General features: G+C 38.9%; 3 protein-coding genes and 1 long non-coding RNA gene across 6 annotated transcripts in view; 1 reads left to right on the top strand and 3 right to left on the bottom strand.

Annotated features, from left to right (window-relative positions):
• LOC141011761 (uncharacterized) overlaps positions 1-27,798 on the top strand; it is a 72,860-nt gene that overhangs the window by 40,005 nt on the left and 5,057 nt on the right. The gene's annotated exons all lie outside the window — the stretch shown is intronic.
• LOC141011976 (uncharacterized) lies at positions 1,849-12,081 on the bottom strand. The gene is made up of 3 exons (XM_073485340.1): positions 10,331-12,081; positions 10,113-10,141; positions 1,849-4,328 (listed from the first exon to the last, which is right to left on the bottom strand). The coding sequence occupies exons 1-3, from the start codon at positions 12,015-12,017 to the stop codon at positions 2,481-2,483; spliced, it is 3,564 nt and encodes a 1,187-aa protein (XP_073341441.1). The 5' UTR covers positions 12,018-12,081; the 3' UTR covers positions 1,849-2,480.
• LOC141011752 (tripartite motif-containing protein 16-like) lies at positions 15,947-18,331 on the bottom strand. Its single transcript, XM_073485017.1, has one exon. The coding sequence runs from the start codon at positions 18,244-18,246 to the stop codon at positions 16,570-16,572; it is 1,677 nt and encodes a 558-aa protein (XP_073341118.1). The 5' UTR covers positions 18,247-18,331; the 3' UTR covers positions 15,947-16,569.
• LOC141011753 (tripartite motif-containing protein 16-like) lies at positions 21,704-24,094 on the bottom strand. Its single transcript, XM_073485018.1, has one exon. The coding sequence runs from the start codon at positions 24,013-24,015 to the stop codon at positions 22,336-22,338; it is 1,680 nt and encodes a 559-aa protein (XP_073341119.1). The 5' UTR covers positions 24,016-24,094; the 3' UTR covers positions 21,704-22,335.

Raw genomic sequence — 27,798 nt, 5'->3', positions numbered from 1 at the left:
AAACACAACATTCATCTACTGTGAGACTCACAAAAAACATTCTCCTGCAACGACTTCAGTTCACACGCGACAAAAAACCTCAAAAAAATTCACCTGAAATATTTTTTCATGAATTTTTGACGTTTTTTTCCAACGGATTTGGTTTTTTTATTCGTGAAACTGAGTCTTTTCATTTCTCTTTGTGTGAAACAGGAAGAAACAAAAATAGTTTTGTCAGGAGAAAATTCTGTTTGTTTCTGTCACACTCATTTTGACCACTAGAGGCTGAATCACTACCTCATATTATAAACAGTGTGAGCGTTCATGTGCGTTCAGTCTATTGTGAACTTACAGCGAAAACATTCTCCTGCAACAACTTGATTTTACACAAGAAAAAGAAATCTGAAATAAATTAAAATTTAAAACAAAATTCTCCTGACATTTATTTTCTCACATGAAAAAAAGAGAAATTTTAAAAAATCCTGAAATTGTTTTCTGGTGATCGATTGAACCATTTTCATCTGTGAAGACGTCTCTTCTGCAGAAAACAATGTTTTCAGGAGAATTTATTTTCATGTGTGAAATGTTTTAAAAAAACGTTTTTTCTGGAAAATTTTCTATTTTTTTCATGTGAAGAAATTCAGGAAAGATTTTGTGTGAAATCAAGTTTTGTGTTAATTTCTCTGTGCACACTAAAACACAACATACAGACTGAGAGACTCACAGAAAATACTCTCCTGCAACAACTTGATTTCACACATAAAAAGGCTCCTAACAATATTTTTCTTCTGCAGATTTTTCCCCACATGTCTTCACAGATGAAACAAATAGGAAATGAATCTGCAGGAAAAAAATAAATTCAGGAACATTTTCTATTTCTATTTTTTTCATGTGTGAAAATAAATGTCAGGAAAATGTTTTTGTAAGGTTCACAGTAGATGTATGTTGTGTTTAGTGTGCACGGGAAATTAAAGCTCCTCTGGAATAAAACATGGACGCTCACACTGTGGAGAATATGAGGTGGTGCTGCACTTCAGCCTCTAGTGGCTTCAAGTGTTTCACACATGGAAAATAAACTGTCGCCCAAAATGTTTTTTCTGGTGATCCATTCTCTATTTTATCATCTGTGAATACGTGGGGAAAAAATTCAGGAGGAAAAAGTGTTGATGTTTTTTATTCACGTGTAAAACAAACTTTTTGTGTTTGTTTCTGTAATACTCATTTTGACCACTAGAGGCTGAAGTGCAAAGGAGATTTAATTTCCCGTGCACATTAAACACAACACACGTCTATTGTGAACCTGACAACAAAAACTTTCTCCTGCAACAACTTGATTTTACACAGGAAGCAGAAACTACGGAGCCCCTGAAGGGACATGGGGAGAAAACTTAAATGTTTCTCGTGCACACGAGATATTTTCTTTCATACTTGCACTTCTGTATTTGAGCCAAAAAAACATTTCTGCTGAAAATCAGTTTCAGGATTTTTTTTTTCTCCTGAAATGTTTTTTCCCCACATGTTGTTTTTTTTAAACGTTTCACACGTGACATTTATTTATTAATCTGCTCCTCATGAAAAAAATAGAAAATGTTCCTGAAAAAACCCAAAGTTTTTTAAAACGTTTCACATAGAAAAGAAAATTTCTTCAGAACTTTACATCTGAAAGTTTTATTGTTTTTTGTTATTTTTTTTTTTCCTGGCTCATTTCTGAGGCTCATTGAAGTGAAGGTCAATATTAAAACGTGTGCAGAAGTTATTCAGTGTAGATTTTCCTCTGTCATTAAAATAACAGCAGGTGGAGCCACACACACATTTTCATCTTTTCTCCATCAGCTTTGTTTGAAACCCTGAAATGAAGACGAGAAGAAACTTTGTTCGTGTTTGTTTATTCATGATGTGAAGCTTAAAAACAACAAGATGGAAACTTGAGAATAAAAATATTGTCATGAGACATAATTATGAGAGAGAGAGTCAAAAGTATGACGTCAACAATTACAACCATCAGTTATTATTATGAGATAAAAGTCAGTTCATCATCTCATGATTGTGTTTTCATTTCAATTTTGAGTTTTCATGTTTCTTTTTCTATTTTTCTGGCAGAAATGAGCTTCCATAGCACAAAACATCTACAATAAATGAAGGTCTGCTGCTTTCTGTCTTCAGACTCACGCAGTGGAAGAGAAACAACAACATACAAATACATGAGTACAAATATTCAACATGCAGTTAGAGCACAGAGACGCTCACATTTTAATAAAAAGACAAATCAGCTGAGGGAAACAAACCTCATCAGGAGCAGCGAGAGCCTCCGTGGCTGAACAGACACAGGAAGGAGTGTCACCTGAAAACACCTCAAACATTTACACAACAACAAATGAGGAGGCGTCAAAGTACCGCCCAGAAAGTTTGATTGACAGGTGAAGAAATGCCACAACGATCAGCGACAAACATGAAGACAACATGAGACTGATTTAACTCAGTGTCCCTTAAATGTCTTCTGTCTATTTCAGTCTACTGAACTCAGCAGTGTTTCCGTAACTGTAATAGAGGCAAACTCCAGCATAGAGAGGTTCAGTGAATGTGGTCTGGACTCTGTGGAGGAGAGTGATGGTGTCAGAGACGCTGTAGAAGGACAGAATACCTGCTCTGTGATCCAGGTACACTCCAACTCTGGAGGACACAGGACCTGAGACGGGAGTTTGGATGTTGTTGTACCAAAACTGATAACTGTCTGTGTCACAATGTAATGACCAAGATTTGTCATTTCGTCCAAATCCACATTCATCTGTCCCCCCTGCTCTGCTGATGTTCTTGTATGAGACTGCTACATAAACTCCTACTCCTCCTCTCCACTCCACCTCCCAGTAACAACGTCCAGTCAGACTCTCTCTACTCAGGACCTGAAGATAGTCAGTGAATCTGTCTGGATGATCAGAATAAGACTGTTGTTGATTCACTGTTGCTTTTCTGTTCCCCTCAGATAATAACAGATGTTTGTGTGCTGTGTTTGGATCCAGTGTGATGTCAGATGAATATCTTAAGAAGTCAGCTCTGGTCTTGTTCTCTGGTTGTGACAGTAAAACATCCACTTGAGTCACTGTCAGTGAGATGTTTGTCCATGTCTCTCTCAGGACGTCCTGTAGTTTGTCTCTGGCCTCTGACACAGCTGCTGTCACATCCTCAAAGTACTTCAGAGGACGGATATTGATGCTGGATGAGTGTGTAGACTCACTGAGTGCTGACAGTGAGGGGTAGTTGTGTAGAAACTGGTTGTGATCCTCTGTGTGTGAGAGCTTCTTCAGCTCAGCGTCTTTCCTCTTCAGCTCAGTGATCTCCTGCTCCAGCTTCTCCTGAAGCTCTTTGACTCGACTCACTTCAGTTTCCTGCTGGGATCTGACCTGCTGCTTCACATCAGAGCGTCTTTTCTCCATGAGACGGATCAGCTGGGTGAAGATCTTCTCACTGTGCTCCGCTGCTTTATCAGCAGAGCCATTGATGGCCTCCACCTCCTGTTGAAGCACCTTCACATCTTCCTCTCTGTCCTGGATCCTCTGCTGGATGTTTTGTCGACTCCCCTCCAGCTCTCTCTGCCTCTCAGTCCTCTCTGCTGCAGCTGACACTGTGTCGTGGCCTTTATGTTCGTCCACAGAGCAGAGATAACAGATACACTGCTGATCAGTACGGCAGAAAATCTTCATCACCTCATCGTGATGAGAGCAGATGTTCTCCTGGAGCTTCTCTGACGGCTCCACCAGCTTGTGTTTCTTTAAAGCAGCTGATTCATAATGAGGCTGCAGGTGTTGCTCACAGTAAGAGGCCACACACTGCAGACAGGACTTAACTGCTCTCAGTTTCCTCCCAGTGCAGACATCACAGGCCACATCTTCAGCTCCAGCACAGCAGAGATCAGCAGGAGCAGCTTGGAGTCCAGTCTTCTTCAGCTGCTCCACTAAAGCTGCTAACATGGTGTTTTTCAGCATCTCAGGCCTCGGTGTGAAGCTCTTCCTGCACTCGGGGCAGCTGTAGGTTTCCTTCTTCTCCTCTTCATCCCAGTGGTCTTTAATACAGTTGCTGCAGTAGCTGTGTCCACAGGGAGTAGTCACCGGATCCTTCAGTAGATCCAAACAGATGGAACAAGAGAAAGTCTCTCGGTCCAGCTGAACTCCTTTTTGTGCCATTTCACCTCTCTGTGTCGACGACCGTCTGAGCTTCACTTCCTGGTAAGTGAAACTAGTCTGAGCTCTGATCTGAACAGCGTGTGTTTGTGCAGTGAACGAGGCCGTCAGCTCAGTTACACCCTCCTTCACACTGTAGATCTGAAAGGAAATACCTGGGCAGGGTGGAGCTGGCTGTGTTTGAGAGCAGAGAGAAGAGGGAGGGCTCATCAAGCTGAATCACTCCAGGAAGTGGAGCTGCTCTGTGAATCATTTACGATGAAGCCTCAGTTAAAACCTGCTCCACGTCTGAAAACATTTCCTCTTAGTTGTGAAACACTTGTGGGCTCTGCAGGCTTTGTTGATGGCTGCATGTTTCTATCATCTCTGTCTGATTCATGTTGCAGCAGAACAAACACGTCACATATAAAAGTCAAACACTGACAGGGTCCGTTCACTAGAAGGGATCATAGAAATGTACGATGTGTTCACTGACCACTCCCAGGACTCTGGTCCTCTCAGTCTCTCAATGTCATATTTCATAAACTCTGTGTAAGTTGTGTGTGCAGAAATCTGAGTGTGTAAAGTGACTAAAGCTGTCAGAGACACGTAGTCGAGTAAAAAGTGAAGCGTTTCCCTCAGAGATGTGATGTAGTAGAAGTAGAAAGTAGCATGAAAACATCAGACTCAAACACAAGAACCACAAAACAACAACTTTTATGAAAGAAGAAACATTTTATTGATGTGGACATGTCAAATCTTTACAAATACACTAAACAGTGACCAAGATAGGCTCCTTCTTTGTCATCTGTGGAGAAAGTCACCAGACTCCCTTTAAAAATGTCTCAATTTAGTGAGTTGTTGAGTTGGAGACACTTCTAACTTTTCTCCATCAGCTTTGTTTGAAACCCTGAAATGAAGACAACAAGAAACTTTGTTCATGTTTGTTTATTAATTTTTATATGTGAAACGTTTTTAAAAAAACTTTTTTTTTTTAGGAAAATGTTGTATTATTTTCATGAGAAGAGTGAAAAACAAATTTCATATGTGAAACATTTAAAAACATTTACAGGAGAAAAAGGTTTTTTTTAACCAAGTTTTTTTAATTCTCCTGAAAAAACACAACAATTTTTTGTTTGTTTTTTTCATATGTGAAACTGAGTGAAGAACAATATTTGCGCACAAAATATTTTTGTATTTGAGCTAAAAAACAAAAACATTTCTCCTGAAGATCAGTTTCAGGATTTTTCTTTTTTTCTCCTGTAAATGTTTTTTACCTTCAAGTCATCTCGACAGTTTTTTTAAACGTTTCACACGTGACATTTATTTATTAATCTGCTCCTCATGAAAAAAATAGAAAACTTTCCTGAAAAAAGCCAAAGTTTTTAAAAACTTTTCACATGGAAAAGAAAATTTCTTCAAACTTCTTTTACACCTGAAAGTTTTTTTGTTTTTTGTTTTTCGTTTTTATTTTCTCCAGAAAAAACACAACAAAAAAAGTTTAGATTTTCTTTCCCAGGAGAGCAGAGTGAAAAATAAATGTCATATGTGAAACGTTTAAAAATAATTGTTGAGATGACTTGAAGGTAAAAAACATTTACAGGAGAAAAAATAATTCCTGTAACCGAGTGAGAAAAGACTTTCAGGAGAACATTTTAGTTTGAAACAAAGTTTTTTTGTTTTGTTTTTTAATTTTCTTTTGAAAAAATAGAAAATGTTCCTTTTCCCACTCGGTTTCAGGATTATTTTCCCCTCCTGAAATGTTTTTCCCCACATGTCATCTCAACAATTATTTTAAATGTTTCACACATGATTTATTGTTCACTCTGCTCCTCAGGAGAAAAAATGGAACATTTTCATGAAAAAAAAAGTTTTTTATTAATAATAATAATAATAATAGTAATAATAATAATAATAAAGAAAAATGTTCACACTCAGTTTCACACAGGAATTTATTTTCTCCTGAAATGTTTCCCCACACGTCTTCACAGATGAAAAAAGTTTAGAAGTTAGATCAACAATTTAGATCAGACTCAGAAAATGACTAAAAAGACAACTAACCTTTTTTTTTTTACTTTTCACACGTGAAGAAAAAATCTTTCCTGAGGAAAAAAAAAAGTGTGAAACGTTTAAAAAACCTTTTGTTCACTTGGTTTCACAGTTTGTTTTTCCTACAAGTCTCACAGAGTGAAAACATTTAGAAAGTCATTTCTTCACTTGCCCCTCAGGGCTTCCGTAGGAGGCTGCTCGTCACGGTGACTTTTCCTAATTTCATTTGGTGACTTTATTTTCTATAGAAGTTGTCAAAGAAGTAACAACAACACAATAGTGGAAGGTGACAAAGATGTGAGTTCAGGTTTCACTAAAAACATTTTCAGGTGGTTGTTTTTTGTTTTTAAGGTTCACAATAGATGCATGTTGTGTTTAATGTGCACGGAGAAATTAAAACTCATGAATGCTTTTAATCCCATCGAAGACGAGGAAGCGACTCACAATCGTAAAAGCTCAGACTGAAACTATTTTTCCTCCTGAGCTGCAAGTCAGTGAACAGTAACAGATACAGGCAGGTCGTCCCCAGACTGCCTTTACAAATTGAGCAATTTTGCAATTCGCTGACTTAGAAGAAACTTTCTAAACAAGGTAAAATGTTTTCTCTGACAAATTCTTAATTCGTTGACCCTCCCAGTAAATTCGGCAAATGTTTTATTTCTTTGTGTAAAAAACCTGGTGTCCGTCCGTCAGGTGTGAACAGACCAACACGACGCCCTCTCCTTTAATCACACGGACCAGACGCTCATTTCATCTTGTTTATTCAAAACATTCCAATATAAAAGAAAATTACACATCTGAATTGCTGTATTTACAAAAACATACATTCTTCAACATCTACACACAGTTGACATGGTTGTTCACTGCAGTTTCCATCAGGCTGCGGAGGTTTCAGGTTTACAGTCACAGGTTCGTTCCATCTCACAGCCTTTTGGCTCGTTCTAGCTTAAGTTAAGTGGCCGTACAGTTCATTTTAAAAAGGCACAGAGGACAGGCTAGTGTACAACAGGAACTGTAATTCAACAACAGGTGTCGCAGAGCTAAATCATAAATAGCTTTTGCCTTTGGCAGTGATCAAACTGAGCTCATTCATCGCTGAAAGATTTATTTTTTACATATGAACAGATGTTTTGTTTTTACATACGAAGGCTTATTAAAAAGGAAAATAATGTGAAAGCCGAATGTTGAAAAGTGGGTTTAGTGTTTTATATTTTATTTTTTTTAAAAAGACTTCCTTTGTGAAACTGAGTGAAAACAAAAACAGATTTGTCAAAGAACACTAAACACAAAAAAAAGAACAAGGAAAGAAAATTTTCCTGAATAAAAAAATTTTCACCTAAAAATTATTAAGAACAAAAAAAAACCTCACACGTGTTTGTCGCCTTCTGCTCTTGTGTTGCCATAGTTACGGCCTAGTTACTGACTTGTATAGAAAATAAAATCACCAAATGAAATGAGGGGAAGCCGCCGACAGAAGCCCTGAGGGGCCAGTGAACGCATCGTTTGTTTGTGGTGACCCATTTTCTAAGTCTGAATCAAAATGTTGGTCTCATTTTTTGAGGGGAAAATAAATTTCAGTTTAAAACAATTCATGTGAAGCAGAATGAAAAAAGTTCATGTTAACAAGTTTCATGTTCATTTCTCTGTGCACACTAAAACACAACATTCATCTACTGTGAGACTCACAAAAAACATTCTCCTGCAACGACTTCAGTTCACACGCGACAAAAAACCTAAAAAAATTCACCTGAAATATTTTTGTCATGAATTTTTCACGTTTTTTTCCAGCGGATTTGGTTTTTTATTCGTGAAACTGAGTCTTTTCATTTCTCTTTGTGTAAAACAGGAAGAAACAAAAATAGTTTTGTCAGGAGAAAATTCTGTTTGTTTCTGTCAAACTCATTTTGACCACTAGAGGCTGAATCACTACCTCATATTATAAACAGTGTGAGCGTTCATGTGCGTTCAGTCTATTGTGAACTTACAGCAAAAACATTCTCCTGCAACAACTTGATTTTACACAAGAAAAAGAAATCTAAAAAAAATAAAAATTTAAAACAAAATTCTCCTGACATTTATTTTCTCACATGAAAAAAATAGAAATTTTAAAAAATCCTGAAATTGTTTTCTGGTGATCGATTGAACCATTTTCATCTGTGAAGACGTCTCTTCTGCAGAAAACAATGTTTTCAGGAGAATTTATTTTCATGTGTGAAATGTTTAAAAAAAACTTTTTTTCTGGAAAATTTTCTATTTTTTTCATGTGAAGAAATTCAGGAAAGATTTTGTGTGAAATCAAGTTTTGTGTTAATTTCTCTGTGCACACTAAAACACAACATACAGACTGAGAGACTCACAGAAAATACTCTCCTGCAACAACTTGATTTCACACATAAAAAGGCTCCTAACAATATTTTTCTTCTGCAGATTTTTCCCCACATGTCTTCACAGATGAAACAAATAGAAAATGAATCTGCAGAAAAAAAATAAATTCAGGAACATTTTCTATTTCTATTTTTTTCATGTGTGAAAATAAATGTCAGGAAAATGTTTTTGTAAGGTTCACAGTAGATGTATGTTGTGTTTAGTGTGCATGGGAAATTAAAGCTCCTCTGGAATAAAACATGGACGCTCACACTGTGGAGAATATGAGGTGGTGCTGCACTTCAGCCTCTAGTGGCTTTAAGTGTTTCACACATGGAAAATAAACTGTCGCCCAAAATGTTTTTTCTGGTGATCCATTCTCTATTTTATCATCTGTGAATACGTGGGGAAAAAATTCAGGAGGAAAAAGTGTTGATGTTTTTTATTCACGTGTAAAACAAGCTTTTTTCTGTGTTTGTTTCTGTAATACTCATTTTGACCACTAGAGGCCGAAGTGCAAAGGAGTTTTCATTTCCCATGCACATTAAACACAACACACGTCTATTGTGAACCTGACAACAAAAACTTTCTCCTGCAACAACTTGATTTTACACAGGAAGCAGAAACTACGGAGCCCCTGAAGGGACATGGGGAGAAAACTTAAATGTTTCTCGTGCACACGAGATATTTTCTTTCATACTTGCACTTCTGTATTTGAGCCAAAAAACATTTCTGCTGAAAATCAGTTTCAGGATATTTTTTTTTTTTCTCCTGAAATGTTTTTTCCCCACATGTTGTTTTTTTTAAACGTTTCACACGTGACATTTATTTATTAATCTGCTCCTCATGAAAAAAATAGAAAATGTTCCTGAAAAAACCCCCAAAGTTTTTTAAAACGTTTCACATATAAAAGAAAATTTCTTCAGAACTTCTTTAACATCTGAAAGTTTTATTGTTTTTTGTTAATTTTTTTCCTCCTGGCTCATTTCTGAGGCTCATTGAAGTGAAGGTCAATATTAAAACGTGTGCAGAAGTTATTCAGTGTAGATTTTCCTCTGTCATTAAAATAACAGCAGGTGGAGCCACACACACATTTTCATCTTTTCTCCATCAGCTTTGTTTGAAACCCTGAAATGAAGACGAGAAGAAACTTTGTTCCTGTTTGTTTATTCATGATGTGAAGCTTAAAAACAACAAGATGGAAACTTGAGAATAAAAATATTGTCATGAGACATAATTATGAGAGAGAGAGTCAAAAGTATGACGTCAACAATTACAACCATCAGTTATTATTATGAGATAAAAGTCACTTCATCATCTCATGATTGTGTTTTCATTTCAATTTTGAGTTTTCATGTTTCTTTTTCTATTTTTCTGGCAGAAATGAGCTTCCATAGCACAAAACATCTACAATAAATGAAGGTCTGCTGCTTTCTGTCTTCAGACTCACGCAGTGGAAGAGAAACAACAACATACAAATACATGAGTACAAATATTCAACATGCAGTTAGAGCACAGAGACGCTCACATTTTAATAAAAAGACAAATCAGCTGAGGGAAACAAACCTCATCAGGAGCAGCGAGAGCCTCCGTGGCTGAACAGACACAGGAAGGAGTGTCACCTGAAAACACCTCAAACATTTACACAACAACAAATGAGGAGGCGTCAAAGTACCGCCCAGAAAGTTTGATTGACAGGTGAAGAAATGCCACAACGATCAGCGACAAACATGAAGACAACATGAGACTGATTTAACTCAGTGTCCCTTAAATGTCTTCTGTCTATTTCAGTCTACTGAACTCAGCAGAGTCTCCAAAGATGCAATAGAGCTGAACTCCAGCATAGAGAGGTTCAGTGAATGTGGTCTGGACTCTGTGGAGGAGAGTGATGGTGTCAGAGACGCTGTAGAAGGACAGAATACCTGCTCTGTGATCCAGGTACACTCCAACTCTGGAGGACTCAGGACCTGAGACGGGAGTTTGGATGTTGTTGTACCAAAACTTATAACTGTTTGTGTAACAACATAATGACCAAGATTTGTCATTGAATCCAAATTCACATTCAGCTGTCAGCCCTGCTCTGCTGATGTTCTTGTATGCGACTGCTACATAAACTCCTTCTCCTCTGTCTCTCCACTCCACCTCCCAGTAACAACGTCCAGTCAGACTCTCTCTACTCAGGACCTGCCACAAGTCAGTGAATCTGTCTGGATGATCAGAATAAGACTGTTGTTGATACACTAATGTTGCTTTTCTGTTCCCCTCAGATAATAACAGCTGTGTGTTTGCTGTGTTTGGATCCAGTGTGATGTCAGATGAATATCTTAAGAAGTCAGCTCTGGTCTCAGGCTCTGGTTGTGGGTTTGACAGTAAAACATCCACTTCAGTCACTGTCAGTGAGATGTTTGTCCATGTCTCTCTCAGGACGTCCTGTAGTTTGTCTCTGACCTCTGACACAGCTGCTGTCACATCCTCAAAGTACTTCAGAGGACGGATATTGATGCTGGATGAGTGTGTAGACTCACTGAGTGCTGACAGTGAGGGGTAGTTGTGTAGAAACTGGTTGTGATCCTCTGTGTGTGAGAGCTTCTTCAGGTCAGCGTCTTTCCTCTTCAGCTCAGTGATCTCCTGCTCCAGCTTCTCCTGAAGCTCTTTGACTCGACTCACTTCAGTTTCCTGCTGGGATCTGACCTGCTGCTTCACATCAGAGCGTCTTTTCTCCATGAGACGGATCAGCTGGGTGAAGATCTTCTCACTGTGCTCCGCTGCTTTATCAGCAGAGCCATTGATGGCCTCCACCTCCTGTTGAAGCACCTTCACATCTTCCTCTCTGTCCTGGATTCTCTGCTGGATGTTTTGTCGACTCCCCTCCAGCTCTCTCTGCCTCTCAGTCCTCTCTGCTGCAGCTGACACTGTGTCGTGGCCTTTATGTTCGTCCACAGAGCAGAGATAACAGATACACTGCTGATCAGTACGGCAGAACATCTTCATCACCTCATCATGACGAGAGCAGATGTTCTGCTGGAGCTTCTTGGACGGCTCCACCAGCTTGTGTTTCTTTAATGGAGCCACATCATAATGAGGCTGCAGGTGTTGCTCACAGTAAGAGGCCACACACTGCAGACAGGACTTAACTGCTCTCAGTTTCCTCCCAGTGCAGACATCACAGGCCACATCTTCAGCTCCAGCATAGCAGTGATCAGCAGGAGCAGCTTGGAGTCCAGTCTTCTTCAGCTGCTCCACTAAAGCTGCTAACATGGTGCTTTTCAGCATCTCAGGCCTCGGTGTGAAGCTCTTCCTGCACTCGGGGCAGCTGTAGGTTTCCTTCTTCTCCTCTTCATCCCAGTGGTCTTTAATACAGTTGCTGCAGTAGCTGTGTCCACAGGGAGTAGTCACCGGATCCTTCAGTAGATCCAAACAGATGGAACAAGAGAAAGTCTCTCGGTCCAGCTGAACTCCTTTTTGTGCCATTTCACCTCTCTGTGTCGACGACCGTCTGAGCTTCACTTCCTGGTAAGTGAAACTAGTCTGAGCTCTGATCTGAACAGCGTGTGTTTGTGCAGTGAACGAGGCCGTCAGCTCAGTTACACCCTCCTTCACACTGTAGATCTGAAAGGAAATACCTGGGCAGGGTGGAGCTGGCTGTGTTTGAGAGCAGAGAGAAGAGGGAGGGCTCATCAAGCTGAATCACTCCAGGAAGTGGAGCGGCTCTGTGAATCATGTGCGATGAAGCCTCAGTTAAAACCTGCTCCACGTCTGAAAACATTTCCTCTTAGTTGTGAAACACTTGTGGGCTCTGCAGGCTTTGTTGATGGCTGCATGTTTCTATCATCTCTGTCTGATTCATGTTGCAGCAGAACAAACACGTCACATATAAAAGTCAAACACTGACAGGGTCCGTTCACTAGAAGGGATCATAGAAATGTACGATGTGTTCACTGACCACTCCCAGGACTCTGGTCCTCTCAGGCTCTCAATGTCATAATTCATAAACTCTGTGTAAGTTGTGTGTGCAGAAATCTGAGTGTGTAAAGTGACTAAAGCTGTCAGAGACACGTAGTCGAGTAAAAAGTGAAGTGTTTCCCTCAGAGATGTGATGTAGTAGAAGTAGAAAGTAGCATGAAAACATCAGACTCAAATACAAGAACCACAAAACAACAACTTTTATGAAAGAAGAAACATTTTATTGATGTGAACATGTCAAATCTTTACAAATACACTAAACAGTGACCAAGATAGGCTCCTTCTTTGTCATCTGTGGAGAAAGTCACCAGACTCCCTTAGAAAAACGGTCAATTTAGTGAGTTGTTGAGTTAGGAGAAACTTTATACACTTTATAAACTGTCTCTGACAGACTCTGAATCATTGTCTCCTTCTTGTAAATTCAGCATTAAATGAAAACAGTAAGTTGTGTGTTTCCTTGTAGAAAGTGTCAGTTTGTGGCAGCATGGCTGCACCAGCCTGTCTGCTTCTGTGTCTAAAGTGCTAAAGTCTGACCTGCCAACATTTAGCAGCTGTTTGAACACACTGTTTACACTGATTTCACCATTTACACTCAATTTATGAAAGAAGAAACATTTTATTGACGCTAAACATGTCACATTTTACAAATACACTAAACAGTAACCAGTATAGGCGACTTCTTTGTCCCCGTGGAGAAAGTCACCAGACTCCCTTAGAAAAACGCTCAATTTAGTGAGTTGTTGAGTTGCAGACACTTTATAAACTGTCTCTGACTAATTCTTCATTATTTGTTCCTTGTTGTAAATCTAGAAGTTGTTTCTGTCTTTGTTTAGACTTTAGCTCCTTTCACACTTCCTTTTCTTGGCGGGAATATCGCGGCGTTATTCCGCCTCGCTGTCTGTGTGTGAGAGGAAGCCGGCAGGGTGAGACCAGGAGTGTGACGGTCTGACGGGTTCAGTCTGACAACTAAACAGATCCTTCAGTGGATATCACTCAAAATAAGAGAAAGTCTCACACTTCAACCCACAAAGCAACGTTACGAGAGCAAACAACAGTAATGTGGCAGCAGGTCGTGTCCTCAGCATCTTATATGAGGAAAATAATGTTAAAGCCGAATGTTGAAAAGTGGGTTTAGGGTTATATATTTTATTTTATTTAAAAAGACTTCCTTTGTGAAACTGAGTGAAAACAAACACAGATTTGTCAAAGAACACTAAACACAAAAAAAAGAACAAGGAAAGAAAATTTTCCTGAATAAAAAAATTGTCACCTAAAAATTATTAAGAGCAAAAAAAAAACCTCACACGTGTTTGTCGCCTTCTGCTTTTGTGTTGCCATAGTTACGGCCTAGTTACTGACTTGTATAGAAAATAAAATCACCAAATTAAATGAGGGGAAGCCGCCGACAGAAGCCCTGAGGGGCCAGTGAACGCATCGTTTGTTTGTGGTGACCCATTTTCTAAGTCTGAATCAAAATGTTGGTCTCATTTTTTGAGGGGAAAAGAAATTTCAGTTTAAAACAATTCATGTGAAGCAGAATGAAAAAAGTTCATGTTAACAAGTTTCATGTTCATTTCTCTGTGCACACTAAAACACAACATTCATCTACTGTGAGACTCACAAAAAACATTCTCCTGCAACGACTTCAGTTCACACGCGACAAAAAACCTAAAAAAAATTCACCTGAAATATTTTTTCATGAATTTTTCACGTTTTTTTTCAAGCGGATTTGTTTTTTTTATTCGTGAAACTGAGTCTTTTCATTTCTCTTTGTGTGAAACAGGAAGAAACAAAAATAGTTTTGTCAGGAGAAAATTCTGTTTGTTTCTGTCACACTCATTTTGACCACTAGAGGCTGAATCACTACCTCATATTATAAACAGTGTGAGCGTTCATGTGCGTTCAGTCTATTGTGAACTTACAGCGAAAACATTCTCCTGCAACAACTTGATTTTACACAAGAAAAAGAAATCTAAAAAAAAATAAAAATTTAAAACAAAATTCTCCTGACATTTATTTTCTCACATGAAAAAAATAGAAATTTTAAAAAATCCTGAAATTGTTTTCTGGTGATCGATTTAACCATTTTCATCTGTGAAGACGTCTCTTCTGCAGAAAACAATGTTTTCAGGAGAATTTATTTTCATGTGTGAAATGTTTTAAAAAACTTTTTTTCTGGAAGATTTTCAGAAATTCAGGAAAGATTTTGTGTGAAATGAAGTTTTGTGTTAATTTCTCTGTGCACAGTAAAACACAACATACAGACTGAGAGACTCACAGAAAATACTCTCCTGCAACAACTTGATTTCACACATAAAAAGGCTCCTAACAATATTTTTCTTCTGCAGATTTTTCCCCACATGTCTTCACAGATGAAACAAATAGAAAATGAATCTGCAGGAAAAAAAATAAATTCAGGAACATTTTCTCTTTCTATTTTTTTCATGTGTGAAAATAAATGTCAGGAAAATGTTTTTGTAAGGTTCACAGTAGATGTATGTTGTGTTTAGTGTGCACGGGAAATTAAAGCTCCTCTGGAATAAAACATGGACGCTCACACTGTGGAGAATATGAGGTGGTGCTGCACTTCAGCCTCTAGTGGCTTTAAGTGTTTCACACATGGAAAATAAACTGTCGCCCAAAATGTTTTTTCTGGTGATCCATTCTCTATTTTATCATCTGTGAATATGTGGGGAAAAAATTCAGGAGGAAAAAGTGTTGATGTTTTTTATTCACGTGTAAAACAAACTTTTTTCTGTGTTTGTTTCTGTAATACTCATTTTGACCACTAGAGGCTGAAGTGCAAAGGAGTTTTCATTTCCCATGCACATTAAACACAACACACTTCTATTGTGAACCTGACAACAAAAACTTTCTCCTGCAACAACTTGATTTTACACAGGAAGCAGAAACTACGGAGCCCCTGAAGGGACATGGGGAGAAAACTTAAATGTTTCTCGTGCACACGAGATATTTTCTTTCATACTTGCACTTCTGTATTTGAGCCAAAAAAACATTTCTGCTGAAAATCAGTTTCAGGATTTTTTTTTTTTCTCCTGAAATGTTTTTTCCCCACATGTTGTTTTTTTTTAAACGTTTCACACGTGACATTTATTTATTAATCTGCTCCTCATGAAAAAAATAGAAAATGTTCCTGAAAAAACCCAAAGTTTTTAAAAACATTTCAGATATAAAAGAAAATTTCTTCAGAACTTAACATCTGAAAGTTTTATTGTTTTTTGTTATTTTTTTTCCTCCTGGCTCATTTCTGAGGCTCATTGAAGTGAAGGTCAATATTAAAACGTGTGCAGAAGTTATTCAGTGTAGATTTTCCTCTGTCATTAAAATAACAGCAGGTGGAGCCACACACACATTTTCATCTTTTCTCCATCAGCTTTGTTTGAAACCCTGAAATGAAGACGAGAAGAAACTTTGTTCCTGTTTGTTTATTCATGATGTGAAGCTTAAAAACAACAAGATGGAAACTTGAGAATAAAAATATTGTCATGAGACATAATTATGAGAGAGAGTCAAAAGTATGACGTCAACAATTACAACCATCAGTTATTATTATGAGATAAAAGTCACTTCATCATCTCATGATTGTGTTTTCATTTCAATTTTGAGTTTTCATGTTTCTTTTTCTATTTTTCTGGCAGAAATGAGCTTCCATAGCACAAAACATCTACAATAAATGAAGGTCTGCTGCTTTCTGTCTTCAGACTCACGCAGTGGAAGAGAAACAACAACATACAAATACATGAGTACAAATATTCAACATGCAGTTAGAGCACAGAGACGCTCACATTTTAATAAAAAGACAAATCAGCTGAGGGAAACAAACCTCATCAGGAGCAGCGAGAGCCTCCGTGGCTGAACAGACACAGGAAGGAGTGTCACCTGAAAACACCTCAAACATTTACACAACAACAAATGAGGAGGCGTCAAAGTACCGCCCAGAAAGTTTGATTGACAGGTGAAGAAATGCCACAACGATCAGCGACAAACATGAAGACAACATGAGACTGATTTAACTCAGTGTCCCTTAAATGTCTTCTGTCTATTTCAGTCTACTGAACTCAGCAGAGGCTCCAAAGTAATCGAGGTGAACTCCAGCATAGAGAGGTTCAGTGAATGTGGTCTGGACTCTGTGGAGGAGAGTGATGGTGTCAGAGACGCTGTAGAAGGACAGAATACCTGCTCTGTGATCCAGGTACACTCCAACTCTGGAGGACACAGGACCTGAGACGGGAGTTTGGATGTTGTTGTACCAAAACTGATAACTGTCTGTGTAACAATGTAATGACCAAGATTTGTCATTTAGTCCAAATATACATTCATCTGTCCTCCCTGCTCTGCTGATGTTCTTGTATGCGACTGCTACATCAACTCCTTCTCTCCACTCCACCTCCCAGTAACAACGTCCAGTCAGACTCTCTCTACTCAGGACCTGCCACAAGTCAGTGAATCTGTCTGGATGATCAGAATAAGACTGTTGTTGTCTCACTAATGTTGCTTTTCTGTTCCCCTCAGATAATAACAGATGTGTGTTTGCTGTGTTTGGATCCAGTGTGATGTCACATGAATATCTTAAGAAGTCAGCTCTGGTCATGTTCTCTGGTTGTGGGTTTGACAGTAAAACATCCACTTGAGTCACTGTCAGTGAGATGTTTGTCCATGTTTCTCTCAGGACGTCCTGTAGTTTGTCTCTGACCTCTGACACAGCTGCTGTCACATCCTCAAAGTATCTCAGAGGACGGATATTGATGCTGGATGAGTGTGTAGACTCACTGAGTGCTGACAGTGAGGGGTAGTTGTGTAGAAACTGGTTGTGATCCTCTGTGTGTGAGAGCTTCTTCAGCTCAGCGTCTTTCCTCTTCAGCTCAGTGATCTCCTGCTCCAGCTTCTCCTGAAGCTCTTTGACTCGACTCACTTCAGTTTCCTGCTGGGATCTGACCTGCTGCTTCACATCAGAGCGTCTTTTCTCCATGAGACGGATCAGCTCGGTGAAGATCTTCTCACTGTGCTCCACTGCTTCATCAGCAGAGCCATTGATGGCCTCCACCTCCTGTTGAAGCACCTTCACATCTTCCTCTCTGTCCTGGATTCTCTGCTGGATGTTTTGTCGACTCCCCTCCAGCTCTCTCTGCCTCTCAGTCCTCTCTGCTGCAGCTGACACTGTGTCGTGGCCTTTATGTTCGTCCACAGGGCAGAGATAACAGATACACTGCTGATCAGTACGGCAGAACATCTTCATCACCTCATCGTGACGAGAGCAGATGTTCTCCTGGAGCTTCTTGGACGGCTCCACCAGCTTGTGTTTCTTAAATGTAGCTGCTTCATAATGAGGCTGCAGGTGTTGCTCACAGTAAGAGGCCACACACTGCAGACAGGACTTAACTGCTCTCAGTTTCCTCCCAGTGCAGACATCACAGGCCACATCTTCAGCTCCAGCATAGCAGTGATCAGCAGGAGCAGCTTGGAGTCCAGTCTTCTTCAGCTGCTCCACTAAAGCTGCTAACATGGTGCTTTTCAGCATCTCAGGCCTCGGTGTGAAGCTCTTCCTGCACTCGGGGCAGCTGTAGGTTTCCTTCTTCTCCTCTTCATCCCAGTGGTCTTTAATACAGTTGCTGCAGTAGCTGTGTCCACAGGGAGTAGTCACCGGATCCTTCAGTAGATCCAAACAGATGGAACAAGAGAAAGTCTCTCGGTCCAGCTGAACTCCTTTTTGTGCCATTTCACCTCTCTGTGTCGACGACCGTCTGAGCTTCACTTCCTGGTAAGTGAAACTAGTCTGAGCTCTGATCTGAACAGCGTGTGTTTGTGCAGTGAACGAGGCCGTCAGCTCAGTTACACCCTCCTTCACACTGCAGATCTGAAAGGAAATACCTGGGCAGGGTGGAGCTGGCTGTGTTTGAGAGCAGAGAGAAGAGGGAGGGCTCATCAAGCTGAATCACTCCAGGAAGTGGAGCGGCTCTGTGAATCATGTGCGATGAAGCCTCAGTTAAAACCTGCTCCACGTCTGAAAACATTTCCTCTTAGTTGTGAAACACTTGTGGGCTCTGCAGGCTTTGTTGATGGCTGCATGTTTCTATCATCTCTGTCTGATTCATGTTGCAGCAGAACAAACACGTCACATATAAAAGTCAAACACTGACAGGGTCCGTTCACTAGAAGGGATCATAGAAATGTACGATGTGTTCACTGACCACTCCCAGGACTCTGGTCCTCTCAGTCTCTCAATGTCATATTTCATAAACTCTGTGTAAGTTGTGTGTGCAGAAATCTGAGTGTGTAAAGTGACTAAAGCTGTCAGAGACACGTAGTCGAGTAAAAAGTGAAGCGTTTCCCTCAGAGATGTGATGTAGTAGAAGTAGAAAGTAGCATGAAAACATCAGACTCAAATACAAGAACCACAAAACAACAACTTTTATGAAAGAAGATATTTTATTGATGTGAACATATCAAATCTTTACAAATACAGTAAACAGTGACCAAGATAGGCTCCTTCTTTGTCATCTGTGGAGAAAGTCACCAGACTCCCTTAGAAAAACGGTCAATTTAGTGAGTTGTTGAGTTAGGAGAAACTTTATACACTTTATAAACTGTCTCTGACTAATCCTTCATTATTTGTTCCTTCTTGTAAATTCGGCATTAAATGTTTAACAATTAGTTTTTATCTTACTTGTAAAAAGTGTCAGTTTGTGGCAGCATGGCTGCACCAGCCTGTCTGCTTCTGTGTCTAAAGTGCTAAAGTCTGACCTGCCAACATTTAGCAGCTGTTTGAACACTGTTTACACTGATTTCACCATTTACACTCAATTTATGAAAGAAGAAACATTTTATTGATGCTAAACATGTCACATTTTACAAATACACTAAACAGTAACCAGTATAGGCGACTTCTTTGTCCCCGTGGAGAAAGTCACCAGACTCCCTTAGAAAAACGCTCAATTTAGTGAGTTGTTGAGTTGGAGACACTTTATAAACTGTCTCTGACTAATTCTTCATTATTTGTTCCTTCTTGTAAATCTAGAAGTTGTTTCTGTCTTTGTTTAGACTTTAGCTCCTTTCACACTTCCTTTTCTTGGCGGGAATATCGCGGCGTTATTCCGCCTCGCTGTCTGTGTGTGAGAGGAAGCCGGCAGGGTGAGACCAGGAGTGTGACGGTCTGACGGGTTCAGTCTGACAACTAAACAGATCCTTCAGTGGATATCACTCAAAATAAGAGAAAGTCTCACACTTCAACCCACAAAGCGACGTTACGAGACCAAACAACAGTAATGTGGCAGCAGGTCGTGTCCTCAGCATCTTATATGAGGAAAATAATGTTAAAGCCGAATGTTGAAAAGTGGGTTTAGGGTTATATATTTTATTTTATTTAAAAAAGACTTCCTTTGTGAAACTGAGTGAAAACAAAAACCTGAAATATTTTTTTCATGAATTTTTTTTTCACGTTTTTTGTTTTTTTTCCAGCAGATTTTTTTTTATTTGTGAAACTGAGTCTTTTCATTTCTCTTTGTGTAAAACGGGAAGAAACAAAAATAGTTTTGTCAGGAGAAAATTCTGTTTGTTTCTGTCACACTCATTTTGACCACTAGAGGCTGAATCACTATTCATATTATAAACAGTGTGAGCGTTCATGTGCGTTCAGTCTATTGTGAACTTACAGCAAAAACATTCTCCTGCAACAACTTGATTTTACACAAGAAAAAGAAATCTAAAAAAAAATAAAAATGTAAAACAAAATTCTCCTGACATTTATTTTCTCACATGAAAAAAATAGAAATTTTAAAAAATCCTGAAATTGTTTTCTGGTGATCGATTTAACCATTTTCATCTGTGAAGACGTCTCTTCTGCAGAAAACAATGTTTTCAGGAGAATTTATTTTCATGTGTGAAATGTTTAAAAAAAACTTTTTTTCTGGAAAATTTTCTATTTTTTTCATGTGAAGAAATTCAGGAAAGATTTTGTGTGAAATCAAGTTTTGTGTTAATTTCTCTGTGCACACTAAAACACAACATACAGACTGAGAGACTCACAGAAAATACTCTCCTGCAACAACTTGATTTCACACATAAAAAGGCTCCTAACAATATTTTTCTTCTGCAGATTTTTCCCCACATGTCTTCACAGATGAAACAAATAGAAAATGAATCTGCAGAAAAAAAATAAATTCAGGAACATTTTCTCTTTCTATTTTTTTCATGTGTGAAAATAAATGTCAGGAAAATGTTTTTGTAAGGTTCACAGTAGATGTATGTTGTGTTTAGTGTGCACGGGAAATTAAAGCTCCTCTGGAATAAAACATGGACGCTCACACTGTGGAGAATATGAGGTGGTGCTGCACTTCAGCCTCTAGTGGCTTCAAGTGTTTCACACATGGAAAATAAACTGTCGCCCAAAATGTTTTTTCTGGTGATCCATTCTCTATTTTATCATCTGTGAATACGTGGGGAAAAAATTCAGGAGGAAAAAATGTTGATGTTTTTTATTCACGTGTAAAACAAACTTTTTTCTGTGTTTGTTTCTGTAATACTCATTTTGACCACTAGAGGCTGAAGTGCAAAGGACATTTAATTTCCCATGCACATTAAACACAACACACGTCTATTGTGAACCTGACAACAAAAACTTTCTCCTGCAACAACTTGATTTTACACAGGAAGCAGAAACTACGGAGGCCCTGAAGGGACATGGGGAGAAAACTTAAATGTTTCTCGTGCACACGAGATATTTTCTTTCATACTTGCACTTCTGTATTTGAGCCAAAAAAACATTTCTGCTGAAAATCAGTTTCAGGATTTTTTTTTTTTCTCCTGAAATGTTTTTTCCCCACATGTTGTTTTTTTTAAACGTTTCACACGTGACATTTATTTATTAATCTGCTCCTCATGAAAAAAATAGAAAATGTTCCTGAAAAAAACCCAAAGTTTTTTAAAACGTTTCACATATAAAAGAAAATTTCTTCAGAACTTGACATCTGAAAGTTTTATTGTTTTTTGTTAATTTTTTTTCTCCTGGCTCATTTCTGAGGCTCATTGAAGTGAAGGTCAATATTAAAACGTGTGCAGAAGTTATTCAGTGTAGATTTTCCTCTGTCATTAAAATAACAGCAGGTGGAGCCACACACACATTTTCATCTTTTCTCCATCAGCTTTGTTTGAAACCCTGAAATGAAGACGAGAAGAAACTTTGTTCGTGTTTGTTTATTCATGATGTGAAGCTTAAAAACAACAAGATGGAAACTTGAGAATAAAAATATTGTCATGAGACATAATTATGAGAGAGAGAGTCAAAAGTATGACGTCAACAATTATAACCATCAGTTATTATTATGAGATAAAAGTCACTTCATCATCTCATGATTGTGTTTTCATTTCAATTTTGAGTTTTCATGTTTCTTTTTCTATTTTTCTGGCAGAAATGAGCTTCCATAGCACAAAACATCTACAATAAATGAAGGTCTGCTGCTTTCTGTCTTCAGACTCACGCAGTGGAAGAGAAACAACAACATACAAATACATGAGTACAAATATTCAACATGCAGTTAGAGCACAGAGACGCTCACATTTTAATAAAGAGACAAATCAGCTGAGGGAAACAAACCTCATCAGGAGCAGCGAGAGCCTCTGTGGCTGAACAGACACAGGAAGGAGTGTCACCTGAAAACACCTCAAACATTTACACAACAACAAATGAGGAGGCGTCAAAGTACCGCCCAGAAAGTTTGATTGACAGGTGAAGAAATGCCACAACGATCAGCGACAAACATGAAGACAACATGAGACTGATTTAACTCAGTGTCCCTTAAATGTCTTCTGTCTATTTCAGTCTACTGAACTCAGCAGAGTCTCCAAAGTAATGCAGCCAAACTCCAGCATAGAGAGGCTGAGTGAATGTGGTCTGGACTCTGTGGAGGAGAGTGATGGTGTCAGAGACGCTGTAGAAGGACAGAATACCTGCTCTGTGATCCAGGTACACTCCAACTCTGGAGGACCGAGGACCTGAGACGGGAGTTTGGACTTTGTTGTAATAAAACTGATAACTGTTTGTGTAACAACGTAATGACCAAGATTTGTCATTAAATCCAAATCTACATTCATTTGTCCTCCCTGCTCTGTTGATGTTCTTGTATGCGACTGCTACACCAACTCCTCTTCCTCTCCACTCCACCTCCCAGTAACAACGTCCAGTCAGACTCTCTCTACTCAGGACCTGCTGCCAGGAAGTGAATCTGTCTGGATGATCAGAATAAGACTGTGGTTGATACATTAATGTTGCTTTTCTGTTCCCCTCAGATAATAACAGATGTTTGTGTGCTGTGTTTGGATCCAGTGTGATGTCAGATGAATATCTTAAGAAGTCAGCTCTGGTCTTGTTCTCTGGTTGTGGGTTTGACAGTAAAACATCCACTTGAGTCACTGTCAGTGAGATGTTTGTCCATGTGTCTCTCAGGACGTCCTGTAGTTTGTCTCTGACCTCTGACACAGCTGCTGTCACATCCTCAAAGTACTTCAGAGGACGGATATTGATGCTGGATGAGTGTGTAGACTCACTGAGTGCTGACAGTGAGGGGCAGTTGTGTAGAAACTGGTTGTGATCCTCTGTGTGTGAGAGCTTCTTCAGCTCAGCGTCTTTCCTCTTCAGCTCAGTGATCTCCTGCTCCAGCTTCTCCTGAAGCTCTTTGACTCGACTCACTTCAGTTTCCTGCTGGGATCTGACCTGCTGCTTCACATCAGAGCGTCTTTTCTCCATGAGACGGATCAGCTGGGTGAAGATCTTCTCACTGTGCTCCGCTGCTTCATCAGCAGAGCCATTGATGGCCTCCACCTCCTGTTGAAGCACCTTCACATCTTCCTCTCTGTCCTGGATTCTCTGCTGGATGTTTTGTCGACTCCCCTCCAGCTCTCTCTGCCTCTCAGTCCTCTCTGCTGCAGCTGACACTGTGTCATGGCCTTTATGTTCGTCCATGGAGCACAAAATACAGATACACTGCTGATCAGTACGGCAGAAAATCTTCAGTACCTCATCGTGACGAGAGCAGATGTTCTCCTGGAGCTTCTTGGACGGCTCCACCAGCTTGTGTTTCTTAAATGTAGGTGATTCATAATGAGGCTGCAGGTGTTGCTCACAGTAAGAGGCCACACACTGCAGACAGGACTTAACTGCTCTCAGTTTCCTCCCAGTGCAGACATCACAGGCCACATCTTCAGCTCCAGCATAGCAGTGATCAGCAGGAGCAGCTTGGAGTCCAGTCTTCTTCAGCTCCTCCACTAAAGCTGCTAACATGGTGTTTTTCAGCATCTCAGGCCTCGGTGTGAAGCTCTTCCTGCACTGAGGGCAGCTGTAGATCCTCCTCTCATCCTCTGTGTCCCAGTGGTCTTTAATACAGTTGCTGCAGTAGCTGTGTCCACAGGGAGTAGTCACCGGATCCTTCAGTAGATCCAAACAGATCGGACAAGAGAAAGTCTCTCGGTCCAGCTGAACTCCTTTTTGTGCCATTTCACCTCTCTGTGTCGACGACCGTCTGAGCTTCACTTCCTGGTAAGTGAAACTAGTCTGAGCTCTGATCTGAACAGCGTGTGTTTGTGCAGTGAACGAGGCCGTCAGCTCAGTTACACCCTCCTTCACACTGTAGATCTGAAAGGAAATACATGGGCAGGGTGGAGCTGGCTGTGTTTGAGAGCAGAGAGAAGAGGGAGGGCTCATTGAGCTGAATCACTCCAGGAAGAGGAGCAACTCTGTGAATCATTTACGATGAAGCCTCAGTTAAAACCTGCTCCACGTCTGAAAACATTTCCTCTTAGTTGTGAAACACTTGTGGGCTCTGCAGGCTTTGTTGATGGCTGCATGTTTCTATCATCTCTGTCTGATTCATGTTGCAGCAGAACAAACACGTCACATATAAAAGTCAAACACTGACAGGGTCCGTTCACTAGAAGGGATCATAGAAATGTACGATGTGTTCACTGACCACTCCCAGGACTCTGGTCCTCTCAGTCTCTCAATGTCATATTTCATAAACTCTGTGTAAGTTGTGTGTGCAGAAATCTGAGTGTGTAAAGTGACTAAAGCTGTCAGAGACACGTAGTCGAGTAAAAAGTGAAGTGTTTCCTTCAGAGATGTGATGTAGTAGAAGTAGAAAGTAGCATGAAAACATTGTGGCAGGAAGTGAATCACTGCCTTCCCTCCTTAGAGGAAGGGGAGGGACTAGGAAGTAATTAAGTTCACCTGGGAGTTGGGGGGAAAAAAATGTTTGGTCAGATAGACAAAGAAAGCATGGAGGAGAAAGGAGGAAGCGAGAGTAAGAGGAGATACCCAAGCTAATCGGCGCTGCAGAGGAGTTAAACACTTGAGAAGGACTAAACGCCCCCCCGGAGTGTGGATCAATCCATCTGATGTCTTTTACGCGGTACTCGGAGCGTACAATCAGTCTGAAACTCGGCTCAGCCAACTCTACAGCTAAGTGGCCCCCCCCCCCACACACACACAGACACACCTTGGTACACACCCTCACGAACTTCAACTAACCTGAACTCAGAAAGAGCTGAACTGCATTGACCCCCATTCACACATGTTTTTTGATGGTGAATGCGTTTTTTGTTATTTAATGATATGGCTTTTTGGGATGTGCATTTTGAATTTGAATTTGTTATTTGGTTTTTGCAATCTGTTGATTTATTGTCCGATTACCTTTGGTTTTCCTACTTTGATTTATCTGTTTGATTTTTGATTCGTCTAGCGTGGTGAACAATTAACTTTTTGTTTTCAGTCGTTTTGTTGGCCCGTGTTTTGCTTGGGTTAATTATCTTTTGTAGCTAGGGCCTTGAGCTAGCTGGGATTTTGTATGGTGTTGAGTTGACAAATGTTTTGGGGTTATCTATGGGTTTTTTTTATTAGAGGAATAAACGACAGGCTGCCTTGTGCTCCTGTCTGGCGCCCAACTTTTGCTTAGCAAGCATCTTTTTTGAGCCCTACGCTACAACATCAGACTCAAATACAAGAACCACAAAACAACAACTTTTATGAAAGAAGACATTTTATTGATGTGAACATGTCAAATCTTTCCAAATACACTAAACAGTGACCAAGATAGGCTCCTTCTTTGTCATCTGTGGAGAAAGTCACCAGACTCCCTTTAAAAATGTCTCAATTTAGTGAGTTGTTGAGTTGGAGACACTTCTAACTTTTCTCCATCAGCTTTGTTTGAAACCCTGAAATGAAGACAACAAGAAACTTTGTTCATGTTTGTTTATTAATTTTTATATGTGAAACGTTTTTAAAAAAAACTTCTTTTTTTTAGGAAAATGTTGTATTATTTTCATGAGAAGAGTGAAAAACAAATTTCATGTGTGAAACGTTTAAAAACACTTACAGGAGAAAAAGTTTTTTTTAACCAAGTTTTTTTAATTCTCCTGAAAAAACATAACAATTTTTTGTTTGTTTTTTTCATATGTGAAACTGAGTGAAGAACAATATTTGCGCACAAAATATTTTTGTATTTGAGCTAAAAAACAAAAACATTTCTCCTGAAGATCAGTTTCAGGATTTTTCTTTTTTTCTCCTGTAAATGTTTTTTACCTTCAAGTCATCTCGACAGTTTTTTTTATTAATCTGCTCCTCATGAAAAAAATAGAAAATGTTCCTGAAAAAACCCCAAAGTTTTTTAAAACATTTCACACAGAAAAGAAAATTTCTTCAAACTTCTTTTATACCTGAAAGTTTTTTTGTTTTTTGTTTTTCGTTTTTATTTTCTCCAGAAAAAACACAACAAAAAAAGTTTAGATTTTCTTTCCCAGGAGAGCAGAGTGAAAAATAAATGTCATATGTGAAACGTTTAAAAATAATTGTTGAGATGACTTGAAGGTAAAAAACATTTACAGGAGAAAAGAAAAATCCTGAAACCGAGTGAGAAAAGATTATCAGGAGAAAAAGTTTATTTTATTCTCCTGTAAAAACACAACAATAAAAATATATATATATATTATTTCATATGTGAAACTGAGTGAAGAAAAACATTTTCAGTAGTAAATAAAAGTTCTGGAGAATTTTTTCTTTAATATGTAAAATGTTTTTAAAAAACCTTTTTCACAAGAAACAGTGAAATAAAAATGCATCTGTGAAACGTTTTGTTTTTTTAAATTGTTGAGAAGAAATGTGGGAAAAAATACTTCAGGAGGAAAAAATAATTCCTGTAACCGAGTGAGAAAAGACTTTTAGGAGAACATTTTAGTTTGAAACAAATTTTTGTTTTGTTTTGTTTTTTAATTTTCTTTTGAAAAAATAGAAAATGTTCCTTTTCCCACTCGGTTTCAGGATTATTTTCCCCTCCTGAAATGTTTTTTCCCACATGTCATCTCAACAATTATTTTAAATGTTTCACACATGATTTATTGTTCACTCTGCTCCTCAGGAGAAAAAATGGAACATTTTCATGAAAAAAAAAAAAGTTTTTTATTAATAATAATAATAATAATAATAATAAAGAAAAATGTTCACACTCAGTTTCACACAGGAATTTATTTTCTCCTGAAATGTTTCCCCACACGTCTTCACAGATGAAAAAAGTTTAGAAGTTAGATCAACAATTTAGATCAGACTCAGAAAATGACTAAAAAGACAACTAACCTTTTTTTTTTTTACTTTTCACACGTGAAGAAAAAATCTTTCCTGAGGAAAAAAAAAAAGTGAAACATTTAAAAAACCTTTTGTTCACTTGGTTTCACAGTTTGTTTTTCCCACAAGTCTCACGGATTGAAAACATTTAGAAAGTAATTTCTTCACTTGCCCCTCAGGGCTTCCGTAGGAGGCTGCTCGTCACGGTGACTTTTCCTAATTTCATTTGGTGACTTTATTTTCTATATAAGTCGTCAAAGAAGTAACAACAACACAATAGTGGAAGGTGACAAAGATGTGAGTTCAGGTTTCACTAAAAACATTTTCAGGTGATTGTTTTTTGTTTTTAAGGCTCACAATAGATGCATGTTGTGTTTAATGTGCACGGAGAAATTAAAACTCATGAATGCTTTTAATCCCATCGAAGACGAGGAAGCGACTCACAATCATAAAAGCTCAGACTGAAACTATTTTTCCTCCTGAGCTGCAAGTCAGTGAACATTAACAAAAACAGGCAGGTCGTCCCCAGACTGCCTTTACAAATTGAGCAATTTTGCAATTCGCTGACTTAGAAGAAACTTTATAAACAAGGTAAAATGTTTTCTCTGACAAATTCTTAATTCGTTGACCCTCCCAGTAAATTCGGCAAATGTTTTATTTCTTTGTGTA

Source organism: Pagrus major, chromosome 17, assembly GCF_040436345.1.
Source record: "Pagrus major chromosome 17, Pma_NU_1.0".
NCBI lineage: Eukaryota > Metazoa > Chordata > Actinopteri > Spariformes > Sparidae > Pagrus > Pagrus major.
This window is presented reverse-complemented; position numbering and strand designations above follow the sequence as displayed.

Bases quoted from the DNA above. Each gene is read 5' to 3' on its own strand.
- LOC141011976 (XM_073485340.1), bottom strand. From the start codon at position 12,017: ATGGCACAAAAAGGAGTTCAGCTGGACCGAGAGACTTTCTCTTGTTCC. The intron at 10,142-10,330 runs AGACAGAAGACA...GTGTCTGTTCAG, and splicing joins TGAGTTCAGTAGACTGAAAT to CCACGGAGGCTCTCGCTGCT. The intron at 4,329-10,112 runs GTTTGTTTCCCT...TCTCAAACACAG, and splicing joins CTCTCGCTGCTCCTGATGAG to CCAGCTCCACCCTGCCCAGG.
- LOC141011752 (XM_073485017.1), bottom strand. From the start codon at position 18,246: ATGGCACAAAAAGGAGTTCAGCTGGACCGAGAGACTTTCTCTTGTTCC.
- LOC141011753 (XM_073485018.1), bottom strand. From the start codon at position 24,015: ATGGCACAAAAAGGAGTTCAGCTGGACCGAGAGACTTTCTCTTGTCCG.